This window comes from Talpa europaea, assembly GCF_964194135.1.
Source record: "Talpa europaea genome assembly, chromosome: 11".
Taxonomy (NCBI): Eukaryota; Metazoa; Chordata; class Mammalia; order Eulipotyphla; family Talpidae; genus Talpa; species Talpa europaea.
The window spans coordinates 90,045,600-90,064,136 of NC_140078.1; the positions used below are offsets into that span (position 1 = coordinate 90,045,600).

At 39.4% G+C, this 18,537-nt stretch overlaps 1 protein-coding gene across 1 annotated transcript in view; it reads right to left on the bottom strand.

Annotated features, from left to right (window-relative positions):
• Nucleotides 1-18,537, bottom strand: part of KAT2B (lysine acetyltransferase 2B) — a gene marked incomplete at both ends in the record, with an annotated part of 90,042 nt that overhangs the window by 2,995 nt on the left and 68,510 nt on the right. The window contains 8 exons of the mRNA XM_084248104.1: nucleotides 1,644-1,728; nucleotides 1,827-1,890; nucleotides 2,131-2,167; nucleotides 3,618-3,732; nucleotides 8,168-8,311; nucleotides 9,507-9,617; nucleotides 16,739-16,865; nucleotides 17,500-17,708. Coding sequence (XP_084104230.1) covers nucleotides 1,644-1,728; nucleotides 1,827-1,890; nucleotides 2,131-2,167; nucleotides 3,618-3,732; nucleotides 8,168-8,311; nucleotides 9,507-9,617; nucleotides 16,739-16,865; nucleotides 17,500-17,708 — 892 coding nt within the window. The remainder of the gene's footprint in view (nucleotides 1-1,643; nucleotides 1,729-1,826; nucleotides 1,891-2,130; nucleotides 2,168-3,617; nucleotides 3,733-8,167; nucleotides 8,312-9,506; nucleotides 9,618-16,738; nucleotides 16,866-17,499; nucleotides 17,709-18,537) is intronic.

Genomic DNA, 18,537 nt, shown 5'->3' on the forward strand with positions numbered 1-18,537 from the left:
AGAGGGTCTCCACATATTCCATATTCTTCACATCATGGAAATAATGATTCCTATATCATCCTGCCATTCAGAATTCCAGACTCGGTTAACTATCACTTTGGTTTCATGTACTAAAATATGTAGTAGCAAGACAGTGAGAAGAGGGGAATGAGATCACATTCACTTTAAAGAATACACTATCAAGCTATCACCAGCCACTGTGGCATGAGGTCAAGCCCCAGTCAGGGAGCTGACCCTCATGGCTCAACAGACCTCTCCTGTCTCGCCAGCTGCTTCCCTCGGCAGTGTATTGCAGTCATTCTGCCTGTTCTGCTCCCCACACTGTCTCTGGTGAATCCTCTAACCCCCTGCACCTCTTGCCTATACCCCAGTTCTTGTATGAATAAATAAATAAATAAAAATCTGAGGAAAAAAAAAAAAGAATACAGACTACTCAAACATCGCTATGGTAGGGGAGGCCTCCAGTGACCTCAACAGCACATCCCCCCAGATTATACACAAGTCAGCTGAGTAAGCAGATCCTTCGTATATCTATATAAAAATAACTGCTTCCCTTATACTTGTCCAATCGAAGCAAGACGGAAAAAAAAAAAAAAAACATCGCTATGGTAATATAAATATTCACGTGAAAATTAATGCCAGAAAATATCTGCATATAACTCTTAGTTATCAGGGAGCTAAAGGATCACTTTCTTTTCTTCCTTTCACATTTTAACATTTCCCTGGTTCTTAGCATCAAGGGAATTACAGGTAGAAATGGGACAGGAGACACAGGCTGTCTCCCCCAAAAATGGCCATGCAACTGTTTGAAAATAGTTCAAGTAGTTGTTTACCATCTGCATAATGCAAAATTAGTTTAATTTAGGACGTTCTCAAATGAGTCAATGAATCATTCATTTTAGCATGGTGTAGGCACAGCAGCAAATTCCACGATTCTACATTTCCACATTTGTTTGGTTTGGATTTGAAACAAAGTCTAAAATAGGGGTATAAACGGTGACCTCAACAGTAGCCATCTAAAGCATGCAAAACCAAAATAACACTTAACTAGAATTCTCCCTCTGAAAGTACAGCAGTCAAGCAACTTAACCTAACTTCTTTTGGATAACCTTCAAAAACCCTTCAACGCAGAATGTACCGAAAGGCCAAGCTGTGTTTTTCCATTTGCAATCAAACAAGAACAATATAAGCGAAGTTATGTCTAAATAGCCAAGTTTCTTTTTTCTTTTTTTTTTTTTTTTTTTGTGGGACCCTCGCCCGGTGGCCGGGGAACGAACCAGCGCTGCAGAGGCTGTGGGCAACCTCACAGCCCAGCGCTCAACCGCTACGCCACCAGGGGAAGCCCTAAACAGCCAAGTTTCTTACCAAATGCTGTCTGCAGCTCCCTACCTGGGCTGTCTAAACCTGGTGCTATGGCTGTGTGGGCTCTAATAGCTACAGAATGTCACTAACTCAGACACCCCTTCCCCTTTATCATTCAGTGTGGACATCACTGGCCCTCCACGGGTACATGGAACGGCCACCCCATCACACACATCCTGGTATATAGCAGAGGAGTGCAAATCAAACTCAGCAACCATTTATCCCCACACCACCATCCATAGAGTTATAAATCTATGTTTAGAAAATTTTAATGGCATTACCCATGGGGAACCTTATAACTTCATAATATCCCGGAGCTTCTGTTCTCTTCACTGGTTCCATGAAGGGCCAAGCGCTTTGATGGCTCTTGGGTAAAGAAAAAAGTAAGGTATCTAATATGGAATTTCCATGTGGGAAATCATTTCAAAATACTTAGATGAGATGGATGAAAAAAGAACACTCACCTTCACCTGCTGGAGGATGCTCTTAAGTGTGCTGTAAAGCTGGTCAGGGTCTTTGGGTTCTTTGCTTGAAAGGGAAAAAGTAAATGACAAGGAATAATGATTAGGTTTTTGATCCACTTGTCAGCTGAGTCCTATTCAGTTCATTTTCACAGAAACCTAAAATTGGAACTACTCCAGAAGTGTTTATGAAAACTGAAACCCAACAAGTTGGATTTGCGATTACAATCATTCTCTCTTTTACTCAGAGTTACTGGGAGTGGGGAAACATCACTTCCACTATTAATTTCTTACCCATCATACTTACTTTTTGTCTTTTCCACTCGGTTTCCAGCCTGTCTCTCCTATACATCAACAAAATTAAACAGTGAATGAGAACTGCTTTTGGTTGAGAGAACGATACAGCTAATACTTATCAAAAATGCAGTAAATTATAGACATGCCTCAAAAAAGTCTATTTCAGGGAAGAGACTGAAGTGAATTGTGGTTAGTTACTTCCTTAGACAACTAAAAATAGGAAACGTTTCAAGACTGACAACACTGCCATATACGTTAGTGTTTAAAGCAGAACTTGCACCTTTGAGAGGAATACATAAAAAATTAACATGTCTGGTACTGCAGGCTTGTGTATTTTCCAAAGTCTAAGTCACGTTTTTTTGCTAATCACCATGTGAAAGAGTTAAGCTGTTATTTTAGGTTGGAAAAACTTTATCCCAGTCTCTATTTTATTTGGCGACCCTGCTTGTCCTGCAAATGGTTATTGCTGCAGAACGAAAATAGTCTAGCAGACCTGGATTTGATTTCTTGCTCTCTCCCTAAAGCTAGATAAATTATTTAACCTTTTGCTTCTCTGTTTAACAATCTGTAAAACAAAATTCTTAAAGGTAGGTGATGCTATCCCTTTTGAGATTAGTTGAATTATAAAACTCAGAGGAATGCCTGGCACAAATAAGCATTCACCAATGTGGCAGTTCTTTTGCTATGAATAGTAATAAAATAGGGAAGTAAAATGTCTGGGTCTGGCAGTTGAAAGCAAGATCTACTGTAAGGCAGATTTTGTAATGAAGAAGCATGCCCAATTCATGTCTTAGTTCTAAAGAATTTTAGTTTGTTTTTGTTTTCTTTACTATAAGATCCTGGATTTATACCAAATGAAGGTGCCACTATTGGATGGCTTTTGATTTATAAAAACTATTTTGTGTGTTATAACCCGATACAACTCACCTCTGGCATCCCTGCAGAAAAGACCCCTTGGAAAGACTGCTGTCAAATAGGGGATTTGAGACAAATGATATATGATTTTTTTTTATCATCATTTTTCACAGTTTGGGGAAACTAATTTAGCCAACCACAGATCTATGCAGGATGCAACCTGGGAATCAAGAGATTAGAACCAGACTTCTGCTAATTCTGACAGCTATTGGCCACATGCCCTTTAAGCTTAAAAGACTTAATCATACTGAGATTCAATTTCCTTATTGTAAAAATAGAGTTCCTCTACCTTCAAGGTATCATATGAATAATACACAGGCCTGTGCTACAAAGAGCAAGCTCTCAATAAATACTGGATGTTAATAGCTATATAACAAGGGGCCACCTAAGCTTTCTTGGGTTTGTTGGCATTGAGAAGAGAAAGCTGTAAAAGGAAAGCATTTGCTTCTTTCTTAAAAGACAAAAAGTAACACAAATGGCCACAGGGAAGGCAAAAAGCTTTCCAAATTACTTCAATCTGGCAATTGTTTCAAAAAAGAGTATCAAGAGTATTTTAGTGTTAAAAGAAAGATTTATACATACTAATTCCAGGAATGCTTTCTATTGGGATCTGTCGAACTCCATCTTTAAAACATGAAAGTCCGGGGTAGACTTTGCGAATCTGGGCTTGTTTTCTTTCTATCAGCTTTTTAATGATCTGTAAAGCATAGGGAAGAAATGTATTCAGTGACAGAAGGCTACCGCTTTTAAGTAAGCCAACCTAAGGAATGATCTTCCCAACAAAAGAAAGTCTTGGAAACAAAAAGGGTGGATGTACTGTTAAACACTGAAACCTTTTATTACCCTGTGCCCTTTCATGTCGTCTGCACAACCCTCTTGGAAAACTCGACCCTGCCATGCAGTTTAAAAGCCAGTACTGAGAGAACTCGCTGCCCGGAGGGCCCACTGTCCTCTAGCATAAGAGCCAATGATTTTGCCCTGCTTTTTCTAAGGAGCCGCAGTCAGACCGCCGTCAAGCAGCCCCGCACACAGCCACCCCATAAAGCACCAGAACCTCTTCATGCTCCATGACCAGAGGATGTGATGTCAGGACTGAAGGGTCAGATAAGCCTCAGAAAGTCCCCAAAGCCTGCACGGATGACCACGCTGTTCTATAAATGTTTCAAGACTTCAGCCCCACTATATGCTGTCTGCATTTAAAAACAAACAAACAAACAAACAAAAGACCAGGTCTAAAGAGTAGTCCATTAAGGCAATAGGACCAAAACATGAGGGAATCCTGAGAGGTGTTTGTTCTGTAAGTAATTCCCAGTATACTAAAGTGAATAACTATTTCTAAAACAATACAGTTTTCCTTTAAAAAAAGAAGAGGAAAATCAAAAACTGAAATTGACCATAACTGAATCTTGGAAGAGCAAAAACAAAACAGTAGCAGTCAGTTATGAATCAGATTTATAAAGAAGACCAAAAAATTCTAGTTCCTAACTGCTTGATCTCAAACATATTGCTTGTAAATACTGCAGCATGAATACATAATCCTAATAATTAAAGACAAACCTTCATAAAATGAATGAATGTATATTCCTGGTAAATCCAATACAGTGCTATCCAATAAATATCTAAATGCAAATCACTTGGGTAATTTTAAATTTTCCAGTGGCCACATGTTTTTTAATAAGCAGCAGCAGGTGAAATTGATTGTAATGATATGTTTTTATTTAATCTAATCTAGTCAAAATATAATTTTTAACATACAATCAATAGGAAAAATTGAGGTGTTCTGCATCCTTTTCTTTGAACAAGGTCTTCAAAATCAGAGTATATTTTATACTTTCAGTATATCTCCATTTCAAAGACCCACACATCAAGTGCTCTGTAGCCACAGGTGGCTGGTGGCTGCCACACTGGTCAGGACAGATGTAGATGGAAGGTTTCCTTTCACTTATACATAAGTCTAAGTCATTCTTACAAAGCATCTCAATGGTAATAACTACAGAGCGTATAACATCAAATATAATTTTAAAAGTCTGTTCTCTTTGCCAAGAATACTCCCCCCCAACTCTGACAACCTACTATGGGGCCTCCACAGCCCTCATGCAGCACCTTGAAACTAGTGGCTCCTGGGAAAGGAAACACTTCACTTTTGTTCCCATCTCTTATCTTCACCTTCCTAGGAAATGTCTTCATTTCCCCACCATGTCATTATCTTCCTTCTCCTCAAGTCCATCTCTCATCCCCTTGCTGTTCATTTTAGTCTTCTCAAGCAAAATTGGGAGGTGGAGGGACTCTCCCATCCATAAAATGTCACCAAATCTCACTGTGTCTTCTCACAAGAAAATGGCATTTCTCTGTCTCACCCTTTCTTTGGTTCCCCTAAGCCCAGTCCCTGGCAGTCTCACCTGGAATTAAGATTTAAGAATTGCCCCTCCCTTCCAGCCCACACACATGCAAATACACATGTGCACACACAAAGATTCACCCAACTCTGCCTGCTTGGTGCCCATTCACACTTTCCCAAATAGTGGCTTTCTTCACCCATACATCTCTGGCCCCAGATGTTCATGTGCACATGAATCAGCTTAGGTTGGAAATTTCATCTTTGCTCATGCTGATGCCATTATCCCAACACACCTCCCAGGAAACAATCTCAGATGACCTTGGCCTATTTCTCTTAGAGTCAGCACACCCCAACTAGTACTTAAGTCTCCATTCTCTGCTCACAAGAGATTTCTCTCTCCATCTCCACCATGACAACTACAACTTATTCTGTTCTTGTCTACTTTTAGAGCTAGAAAAGTCATCCGTATACTCATTGCTTACTTACTATAACCATTAGTTCCTATCTTCCAAAATTGCAATAACAACACTTTATTGTAAAAATCATTTGAGTTCTGTGGAAGAAGATACTATGAGAATACAAATATTGTGTTTTGCTAACTTCAGATCCCTTTTAAAAGAACTATATTAACAGGGCCTCCCTGGTGGCGCAAGGGGTTAAGAAGCAACCTATGAAGCTATCCACAGCCTCTGCAGCACTAGTTCGATTCCCGGCTGGCCAGGGAGCAACCCACATGGTGCAGCAGACCTCTCCTGGCTAACCCACTGCTCCCCTCAGCAGTGTATTTTGGTCAATCTGCCTGTTCTGTTCCCCACTCTGTCTCTGGTGAATCCTCTCACCCCCACACACACCTCTGGCCTGTACCCCAGTTCTTGTATGAATAAATAAATCTTTGAAAACAAAAACTATATTAACAACTCCAAGTCAGCATCATCAGTGGTGTGTGAGAGAAAGCTGGAAGCAAAGGAGACCCAAGAGGAAAGGAGGAAGAAGAGAGAGAGGACACTGTCTGCATTTGTGAAGATCGGTGCATCTGGCGTTCTTCGCCCTCATGGTAGAGAGAGCCACCAAATCTGGACTTCGTGAGTTTGCAGTCCCTGCACGGTGAATGTTGCTCTGGGTTTAGCCCATAGAGATAGAAGAACTGGGGGTGCTGGGAGGAGGAAAGAGGAAAGGGCAGCTGACAGCACACTGATGGCTTTAGCTGGCCAGCAGCCTCTGATGCTGAACAATGAGCTGCTGAATTCAGACCTGCTCATTAAGCCCCAAGGAGAACAATGAAGAACACTAGCTCTTCAGAGAAAGACAGACAGAGGGCAGCCTGCTGTGCTTTTATTAACTCTCTAAGTACCCTTTTAGGAATTCTCTTAGGTTGACATCTTTGACCAAGAAGCAACAAAGGTCTTTTTTTCGGGTTTTTTTCTTTGGGGGGGGCGGTGGGAAATGAAGTCTTGTGCTCATTTCCATGGGAAACATAAGAACATATTTGAACATCTTAAGTAAAAGGAAAATACTTACAGAGCACCTACTACTCACTAGACACTGTGTAGGAAGCTTTATGTCTGTTATGTCGGGGATGTCTGACAAATAACTAATTACTGGGATTAAGGGACAGGAGCAGAAATCAGAAAACAGTTAAGATAGGTTTAAGACAGATGTCTTTTTTGTTACTTGTAGAGAAAAACCAGAAGATTGGAAGACTGAATAAGAACAGTGTACGATGTAAGATGACACAGCTGCAAACTCCCCAATTTGGAACTCCAGTGAATTATGGTAAGGGGTGGTCCCGACCTTAACACACAACAGTCTACTCATCGAAAAAACGTCTGGTTTCTGAGGGTTTTTTTGTCTTACAGAAACATAACATTTCTGTGTAGTCACATCTGTCAGCCTTTCCCGCTACTGCTTCTCTTATATAGGCATGAAAAGCTTCACCCCGATATCAGATAGCAAATCACTTATTACCCAGAAGCTGTCATGCAAAGAAAGAAATTAATAAACATTGAGATAAATGTTTATGTAAGCTGAATTACTGAAATTCAAATGGTGGATGACACTAGCGCTGAGAAGATCAAGGATGAAGTAGCTCAATTTGTGTGTGTGGTAGGAGCAGGTGAGTAATAAATGAAGACAACAAGCAAAGGGGCTAGAGTGTCAGTGGTGGCCCATGGAGAATAGCTCAAGGAAGAAAACAAAAGATTAAGTTTGGAAAGAGTATTTCACGCCCACATATAAAAGATCTTAATGATGAAGGTAAGTTATGTCACCACGTCTTGTAAGTTTTGTACTTACGCCAGTTTACCAATGCAACCTACAGAGCAGACAATCTTTTTTTCCTTTTTTCCTTTCCTTTTTTTTTTTTTTTTTAAAGATTTGTTTATTGATTGATTGATACATACATGCATACAAGCACTGGGTACAGTCAGAAGTGCGGGAGGGTGAGAGAATTCACCAGAGCCAGAGCGGGGAGCAGAGCAGGCAGAAGGACCGAAGTACACTGCTGAGGGGAGCAGCGGGCGGCAGGAGAGGTCTGCGCGCCACGTGGGACCCTCCTCCGGTGGCCGGGGAGCAGCTGGGGATCGAACCGGCGCTGTAGAGGCTGCGGGCAGCTTCGCAACCCAGCGCTCAACCGCTGCGCCACCGGGGAGGCCCCTCCTTTTTTCCTTTTCAAGGAAGAAATCTAGATAAGTCATAGCACACTGAGATTCTGATACACAGAGAGTCCGATGATAGGCAATTCACCCCAACTAAGAACAGCCTGCAGAGACCGAACACGAGTCAGTCACCTGCTTACCTCTTTCTGCTTCTTGATGATGATTGAAAATTCTGTGTATGGGATACGTGGATTTAGCTCACATCCCATTAAAGTAGCTCCTTCATAATCCTTTATGTAGCCAACATATTTGGTTTTAGGTATTTTAATTTCTTTGGAGAAACCCTGCAAAGCAAATAAATTCATTCATAAGACTATTGTGCATCAACTATCTATTAACTAACAATCTTAAATTTCAGAGAGCCATCAGAAATTCTTCAGAAAAAAATCAAAATTTATGGCATGAAAAAGTCCAGAACATACAGTATGAGCCAATTTTTATATTTCTAAATGCACTCACCACACAAAGAAAAAATATTAGAAGGGTATACATTCAAATAGCAACAATAAATTTCTCTGGGTGGTAGAATTACAAGCCTATTATCCTATTTTTCTTGGTGTTTTACTGTATTTGTCAAAATTTCTATGATAACTATACATTACTTTTGAGGATAAACAAGTAAAATGAAAAACGGTTAGAAATTATAAGCCGCCACTTAAAAAAAAGATGGAGCCAAACACTAATCCTCAAGAAGTGAAACTGAAAATTCTGTTAAGAAAGTCACTAAAAGACCTCCCTGGTGGCTTAGGGGTTAGTCTCAGCACTTCCACCACGATGGCACACCCAAAAAGCCTGAGTTTGATCCCCGGCCAGGGAGCTACCCACATGGTGCAGCAGACCTCTCCTGTCTCGCCCGCTGCTCCCCTCAGCAGTGTATTTCAGTCAGTCTGCCTGTTCTGCTCCCCACTCTGTCTCTGGTGAATCCTCTCACCCCCGCACCACTGGCCTGTCCCCAGTTCTTCCATGCAAAATAATTAAAAAAATTTTTTTTTGAATCTTAGAAAAGAATAATTCCTTAAAAAAAGGAAACAAGAAAAAGAAAAAGAAAGCCACCAAGAGAGCAGGTAAGCTCCTTGCTGCTGTACCCCAGGGCTGGCTGGAGCTTCTTGTAACTTCAGCATATACCCTCTGCTGTCATCAAGGGTACCTATGTCTCCCATTCACAGAGTGCACTACCACCCTGTGTTGGGAAGTTCTCCTTAGTATGGAGATACCATACTTTGGAATGTCAGGATGTTATATTACATTGCACTTACAGATTTCAGTCATTTACTCAACATTTTCTTTCTTACTCACAATGTGCTGGTCATACACTCTAATCCAGTCTGACCCTTACTACTGGTTGAAGATTTACAAAATATATCCATGTCTTGCTTATAAGTAGAAACTGCCGGGAAAAAAATTTCTATTTGGATGAAGGCTTCATACATGTATATTAAGAAAAGGAATAACAGAACTGTGTTGCAGTGACCAACGTACCTGTTTCTTGAAATATCCGATTGCATATTCATCTGCATATGTGAGGAAGTTCAGAATGTCATGTTTTATATGATATTCTTTCAAATGATTCATTAGGTGTGTTCCATAGCCCTGTGTGGAAGTTAGCATATACACACATACATTATGTTCTAGACAAAATTTCCTACAAATTAGCTGGAAAATGTTGGTAAATGAGAGTGTGTATTTTTTATGTGTTTTACCAATACTATGATCCTTTCTTGAATTTTTGAACTTGGGCTATAAAACTCAACAATTCTGAAAATGAGGTGTATAACTCAACAATTCAAAATTCTTTTTTTTTTTTTTAATTTTTTTTTAATAGAGGCATGTTTTTCTTTCTTTCTTTATTTGTTTGTTTTGTTTGTTTATACACGCACTGGGTACAGTCAGAAGCGCAGGAGGGTGAGAGAATTCACCAGAGCCAGAGCGGGAGGCAGAGCAGGCAGAAGGACCGAAGTACACCGCTGAGGGGAGCAGCGGGCGGCAGGAGAGGTCTGCGCGCCATGTGGGACCCTCCTCCGGTGGCCGGGGAGCAGCTGGGGATCGAACTGGTGCCGCAGAGGCCGCGGGCAGCTTCGCAACCCAGAACTCAACCGCTGCGCCACCTGGGAGGCCCAACAATTCAAAATTCTTGAGATATGATCATCATTCAAAAATACAAGGTTTTGGTTCTCTGAAAATAACATACAAGATTATAAGCTGCTAGGTTCAATCCTACGTATTATTAAGGAAGTTTTGGAGTGAATACTGACTAAATTTCTGCTTATTTAAGTACTTAAGAAACTGAGATGAAAAGAGTTATGTAAAGGAAACATGCTCCTCTTTACAAGAATATTAACTAATCTAAGTGCTTCCTGTATATAAAAAGCAATTCCTCCTAAAGAATGATGTCATCACATGCATACAATTCTCAAAGTGGTTTTATCAAACCTTCCCAAACAAGGAAGCCCAGAACTGAGTGAGCTAGAAGATATTAGGAAGTAACTAAAGATAATGAACAATGTTGAATAAACTAATGACTGAAATATGGGGAAAAAATTACAAGTACAAAACTTAGAGAAATTTTGGGTGATTATTTTGAAACCTCATAAAAAGAGTTAAAAGTAAATCCAAGCATCTAGACAAAAATATTTTCACATAAATATTTTCGAATTTGGTGACACATTTATAAAAAGAACTTAAAATGTGCCCATGGGTATGATTTTGTGAAATCTTTGAAAGGCAGAAGGATCTTCAGAAGTCATTTGGTCTAACTCTATCCTATGTGGAAAGGCAAACTACTAGAACACCCTTACAATAAGCGTGATCACTTGAACCTCAGATAAACCAGTTCATGTCCAGGCATTTGCATAATTGAGATATTCTTCCTAATAGTCACCTGAGATCTGACCCCTTCTTACTTTTACCTACTGACTTTATTTCTACTCTCACAGTAACAGAAACTCACTTATGCTTTCAACAACTTTCAAGTCCTTAAAAATTATACTCTCTCACTCATGTGTACCTTCTACCTCCCAAATCCCAAGCTAAACATCAATGAGCCTTTAGCTATTCCTCACATGGCAAGATTGGAAAACACTTTATCCATCTAAACTCCTTGAATCAGGGCTTTCACTCATACAGCAATGTCCTTCTAAAGCACGGTTCCCAGGATCACGTGTAAGAATAATCTGGGGGTCAGTGTTCAGTAAACAGAGAAATAGTATCATCATCTCCCTCTACTGGAAATTTTTCTTTCACTGGTGTAACCAGGGGCATTTTAGCTTTTCACAAATTTATCTCAATATTGGCACATGGTAAATTTGACTAAAACTTGGATAAAAAGACATACTAGTTATCTTTTTCCTTGAGGTGCAGATAGTAAGTAAAATGAGAAAGATAATACAGAATTGTGATGTTCAATATGGTAGCCACTATCATAAGTGGCTTTTGGGCAAATGAAGTGTGACTAGTCCAGATAGAAATATACAAGAAGCACAAAACACACACCAGGAAAAAAATTCTTATTAATAACATTTTATAGGTATTACATGTTGAAGTAATACTATTTTGGACATATTAGGTTAGGTTAAAAAAAATGAAATCAGGCCTCCCTTGTGGTGCAGCGGGTTGAGCACAGTGCTGTGAAGCTGTCTGCAGCCTCTGCAGCAAGGGTTTAATTCCCAGCCAGCCAGGGATATACCCACATGGCACGGCAGACCTCTCCTGTCTTGCCCGCTGCTCCCTTAAGCAGTGTTTTCAGTCCATGTGCCTGTTCTGCTCCCTACTTTTTCTCTGGTGAATTCTCTCACCCTCCAGTGCCTCTGGCCTTTACCCCAGTTCTTGTATAAATAAATATATCTTTAAAAAAAAAAAAAAGATGTTTAAGCTAGACCTTAAATGAGTTTGTCAAGTGGAAGACACGGTAAGATGGATTGGAAATTTAAGTGTAAACAAAAATAAACCTACACAAAAGTATTATAAAAAGATGAAGGACAGTGAGCTTATAACCTAGCATACAAAAAAGAAAGAAAATATAAGATGGAAAAGATTGGTCACTATGTAGATGACTTCAAATTTTAAAACTTCTTCAGCCATCATCAACAATTTAAGATACCATCAACAAAAAACAAATAAAAGTTGGGAGGGTGTAATTTTAACATATATGTCAAAGATTTAACACCAGGAATATATAAATATCTGCTCTAGAAACAATATAAAATAAGTATTGAAACTTCTATAGGATCAATACAAAAAAAGAAAAAGTGTCAATGGATAGGAACAAGCAATAAATATTAGCAAAAAATAGAAAAATGATGCTGAATCTCAACTGTAATCAGATCACCCCATCGGGAGATGTAGTGTTTTACTCAATAGCATCTAACTACCTCTCAGGCTCATGGCACCCAGAGTCTATAAGGACAGGAGGAATGTGTTCTCCCTAATACCACTGGTAAGAATGAAATTTTGTCAAGTCTTTAAGAAGAGCAGTCTGGTAACAAGTGTCTTCATAAATGTCTTCAATAGGGAAATTATTAACATAAATGAGGTATCCACATTATGAAATACTATATAAAAGAATAAAACCACTATATTAGCACTAGTAGAAATTTAGACATTTTCTTTATCTATGCTCTTCAATATGGTAGCAATTAGTCATGTGTGGCTCTTGACTATCTGAATGACTGAGGAACTACACTTTAAATTTTCCTTAATTTTAATTGATCTAAATATAAATTTAAATAACCACAGATATAATAGAAAGGCTTTTATATGTATAATATGAATTCTATTAATGTAAAAAACAAGAAAACACACAGTTCATCTCTTACGTAAAAGTGCATTTCCATGTATGTAAATGAGTAAAGAAATATCTTTCTGGACACCAAAATGACAATACTGAGACAGCAGGGGGAAGAAGAAATGAGATTTTTGCTTTACGTATGTCATTAAAAATTATATTTAAATAGGGCCTCCCCTTGTAGCACAGCGGTTGAGCGCTGGGCTGCAAAGCTGCCCGCAGTCTCTGCAGTGCTGGTTCGATTCCCGGCTGCTCCCCGGCCATAGGAGGAGGGTCCCACATGGCGCACAGACCTCTCCTGCCGCCCGCTGCTCCCCTCAGCAGTGTACTTCGGTCCTTCTGCCTGATCTGCTCTCCCCTCTGGCTCTGGTGAATTCTCTCACCCTCCCGCGCTTCTGACTGTATCCAGTGCTTGTATAAATAAATAAATTTATTTTAAGAAAACACACACAAAATTATATTTAAATAAAAGTGGAAAAATCTGGAGAAAAGTGAAGGGTTGGCCAGTTGGAGGGAATCGTATCTGCAAGGGAATAGTAATGTCTAGAAACTAGTAAGAAATGTTCTTCTGATGCAGCTCACTTTAATAAAGATGTGGCTGATGGAAGACAGTGAGGCTTTCATGTAAATACCACTCTGTAAGAAGTTAACAGAACTATAAATTTTCTCCCTTTTACCCACAATCCAGCAATTGTACTCAAGAAGAATAATGGTTCTTTTGTAAACAGCTTCTCAAAACCTGCATAAAATATTGTTTATTAGTGGCCACTAATTTTTCAACTCTCCAAAGAAATTCCCCAGAATCCTCTCTGCATCTGGTACTATGATGGCAACAGTTCGAGCCAAAGCATTTACTTGGTTCCCGCAGCATAAAAAACATGATGCAATTCGACACAAACATTTAGATGTTTACCCCAGAACTATTTTACTTGTTTGTAAGCCTTTATCTTTTAACTGTCACCAAAAGGATTCTTTTCCAAATTCATCTGGTAATTTCAGTGTTTGTTAAATATTTATTATGGTAAATAAGTATTAGCTAAATAACTTTAAAGTTGCACAAATTAGCGAATCCAAATAGTTCTTAGATGACAAGATTCTAAATTCAGGTGGGGAGTTTCAGGAAATTCTCAAATGCTATTGTGTGTGTGTCTGTGTGTGTGTTTTGAGCAAGAAAAACTCAAATAAGAGGGATCATGCTCAGCGAAATAAGCCAGAAAGTAAAAGAAAAATACCGGATGGTCTCACTCATAGCAGGAATCTAGAAAACCTAAAAAGGGACCAGGAAAAAGAATAACTATAAGAAAGAAAAAAATCAAAATCAACAAACAACTATGAACCAGAGACACACTTTGGGGGGGGGCGGGGAAAGGAGGAATTGGGGTCAAAATCAGGGGGTTGCAATTGTATGGGGAATATAAAAATAAAGAATAATAATAAAAACAAATAAATAAATAAAAGAAAACTCAAATATGAAGCTCAAGCCTTATTTCCAGCACTCACAGGAATCTGTCTGTAAGGTATGAATACAGATCTCAAAGTATCATTTAACCAAGATTTTTAATATATTTTTTAAAAATTTCAAACCTCCACTTATGAATTAGCTGGTTTCACAAACAGGTGTCACCAGCATTGGCTTCCATCCAACTTGAGCTTTCTATTCCTTTTTGAAAGATTAATCTTGATTTTCTGAAACGTTTGTTTCAAGTCATTTACAAGAAGTGTTGTTTTGTTTTCTATTTTTTTTTACTGAGGTCATAATGGTTTGGTCACCTTCCTTCAAGTCTTTAGAAAATTACATGTTTTGAGGAAAAAATAAACTGCCCTTTTGGAAAAGTAATAAAACAAGGCATCCAATTCACTTTAAATACCTCTAGTTTCCCTCTGGTATCCTAAATGTGGCCAAATCAACCTTAACCAACCTTTCCTAACAAAGAAATTGGTATGACTTCCTTTGAAAACAAAAATTATACAAAAATTATACATCCGCTCACTATGAAAAACCAAACAAACTTTTCCTTCAAAGAAGTTCTAAACGCTCTGAACATTTGGAATAGTTGGCTAGGAGGGAAATAAAAAATTGATAAACATGGCAACAGCACCATCTAAAGACATCTTATCAGAATTCCTTGAAAAAAGAGGCAGAGATACATTCACCTTCCCTGGTGAGAAAGGTGAACATAAGTAGTGAAGGTAACACTGTCGAATTTTGTGTGCCCTTTGCTGCTTAGTAGTGTCAGTCAAAAACAAAAAGCCCCATTTGTGCTTCCTGAGAGTAAATCACAGGAGCTATAATTGGCATTAGGACCACAGTAAAGCCGATGAAGACATCAGAGGTACTAAAGCACTAGCCCTTAAGTAGCCCTTAAACAGAAAATAAATTCCTTCCAGTGAGTGATATCTGGTTTTTGTAAATGCCATGGCTTCTTTGTAGCTGAAGGAGGCCACAGCACCATCAAACCAACACCACGCAAAACACAGGAGCCCGCTAGGCCATATGTGCCCAGCAAGCAATTGAAATGTGGCCAGCCTGGGGCCTCTCTGGTGGTGCAAGGGGTTAAGTCTCAGCACTATGAAGCTATCCGCAGCCACTGCAGCACGAGTTTGATACCCAGACAGGGAGCTACCCACACGGTGCAGCAGACCTCTCCTGACTCACCTCTGCTCCCCTCAGCAGTGCATTTCAGTAGATCTGCCTGTTCTCTTCCCACTTTGTCTCTGGTGAATCCTCTCACCCACTGTGCCTCTAGCCTGTACCCCAGTTCTTGTATGCATAAATAAATAAAACAAATCTTTAAAAAAATATATGGCCAGTCCAAACTGCACAAACGCACACTTGATTTCAGAGGCTTCGTACAAAACAAAGAATGGACAATGTCTCACTAATTCTTTGTGAAACTGAATACCTGTTGCAATGGCAATACTTTGGATATAATGAGTAAAATAAAATAGTCATAAAAATAACTTTCCCTGTTTCCATTTACTTTTTGTTTTAATGTAGCTATTAGAAAATTTACATATATAGCCGACATTTGTACCTGGCATTTTATTTCATTAGATAATGTCGCTTGAGACTATCAGGATCAGCAGTTATCTGATCCTGTGAGCTTAGCTTTCTACCAATCACATTATTTTTTGCACAATGCTCTTTAAGGTTCCCCAAAATAATACTCTGAGGACACATTTCCTGGTTCCATTTTCCTAAGAGTAACAGATAGAAAACATAATTTAGATCAAAGCTCTTTCTGCAAATTGAGTCTAGTTTACATCAGGCAGACTGTGAAAACTACTGCAATGCCAAAAAATAATCTGTAGTTCCTCGGAAAGAAAGGCGCTATGCCAAAAACAACTAAGAAGGTAACTTAGCCACACACACAGAGACCCCAAAACAACACATTCCCAAATCTGCACAAATACTTTTGAAATTCATTCATGAGTTTATTCAATATTATCATGCTTTCCTTACAGAATTCCTTTGATCCTTATCCCTCTGTAGGACAGGTCATAAGAAATCTTTCTGGATTGTAAGCCACCTAAATAATCTCTCTAAATCCATGACACCATATTCCTGTTGGTGATTCAGTGTCACTAAGGGTGTGTGTGTGTGTGTGTGTGTGTAAGTGCATGTGAAAATTAAAAATAAACACTGCAATTTATTTTTACACACCCCTTCACTTGCCATAGGTTGAGATGCACTTGGGGCTATGTGATGTCCTTATACATCATTGCAAAATCCAACAAAGCCTTGGCAGAATCTGGTTGGTGCAGAGGCATTTACTGTCCTCACACGCAATGAGAAGACTCATCTCAGAAAGTCCTGAACTCCACTTGAAACCTTCTCTGGGCACGGCACATACAGACTGTCCTGAGCTCTGTAGCTTTAATGAGAAGCCCCATATTCTGCTTTGCTTCTAAAACCTTCAGGTACCCTTACCTTGACTTGCTCATTTGAGGTTACAGCACAGAAAACAATCTCTGTGAATCCTTGGGTTGGAAACATACGGAAACAGATACCACCAATAACACGGCCATCTTTAATTAAAGCAAGGGTTTTGTGTTTCCTGAAAGAATAAGATTATGTCAAAGTTTTACCTATCTTGGTCATACAAATAAACTTTATGGGGCGTTCCTCATCAACCAGACTTGACTTTCTAAGTAACCCTTGCTTATCTAGTCACTGTCTCACTAAATCATCCTTTAATGTGGAATTGGACTGTATGTATTTAAATATATTCAATTAGAGAAGTTCAGTTTTTTGTTTGTGGGCTGTTTTTTTTTTAAAGGCAACAGATTTCCAAAGTTAACCTGCCTGATAGCCCACCGATGCTTTCAGTGCTTACAGACCTGGGCAACAGGTACCTCATGAAGATACCAAACCCAAGAACAGTTTAACAATGAAAAAAAAAAAAAGGGTATCTCTTTTTGACTGTTTATATTCTTTCACTGCTATAATAAATGAAGCATAGGATAGTCAGCAGCAATATAAATATTATGTATTATTATTCACTCCAAAAGTACATGAATTGCTGAGATTAATCTTAATATTGTTAGCCCTGGCAATTACCTTACTGTATCTGCATGGTAATGAGAGGCAGCAGGATTCAGAGGGTGACTCTGGCTGACTTTTACTATCTAAGTAGTTTCTGTCTTTCATTTGCAATGGAAATAAAGAAGAAAGCACCAAGTGCCACTTACGGATCAAAGACTAGCCGCGTGATATACTCTTTCGGCATGCGGGGCAGCTGATGGGAAAACACGTTCTGCAGACCCACCAGCCACATCAAGATCTTCTTGTTGGGTTTTTGGTTCAGGGAATTGCCGACCACATGAAATTCAATCACACCCCTGCGCTCTTCCAGCCTTGCTGCCTCGTCCCTGGCTGAATGTGCTGACAGAAAATTGGTCTGGGATGCAGGAGACAGGAAAAAGTTTCACAGAGCTCTTGTCTTAAGACAGTGGGGACAGGACATTTCAACATGTTCTCCTTGATCCTAATAAGACTCATTTGTGGTTTTCGGGGTCACAAACACACATTATGAACATAAGAAAGGAAAGGCAAATGAAGCATTTTGAGAGACCAGAGTAATATACAGTAATTGGATGATGTCTGGCATACATTAGGAGTCAGCAAACTTTTCTGTAAAGGGTGAGATAGCAAATATTTTAGACTTTGCAAGTCACAAGGCCTCTGGTGGCACCTCCTCACTCTGTAATGGTGCAAAACCAGTAGAGGACAACTTGCAAACGAATGGGTGCAGTGGGGTTCCAATGAGGTTTTATTTATAAAGACAAGGAACTGACTGTCTTTGACTTGTGGGCTGGAGTTTGTCATTTGTCAGCCTCTGGTTTAAAGACTCTCATCCAGCTGCGCTTTAGAGGAACCTCGGTATGATAGATCCCCAATTCTGATCACCATTTCAACAGGCACAATAACATCATTAGTTCCTCTTTTTTGGAGGTCAGCTTTTTCCAGAGGAGTATCTGTGATCCCCTCCACCCTAACTAGCAACATAAGCTGGTGTAAGTTCTTTAGACTCCTGTCTTATTAATCCACCCACAGATGTACGGACGAATATTCAACACACAGCCCTCCAGGGGAGAAAGTCATAAAGGGTAGCACTTGCTTGTTTCACCATCTGAGGTGGCTGCTCAGGTGACAAGCTGTCACTGTGGTCAATTTTTAGCTACCAGTACACTTAAGAACCAGCTCACAAACTCCCTGAAAATGGAACA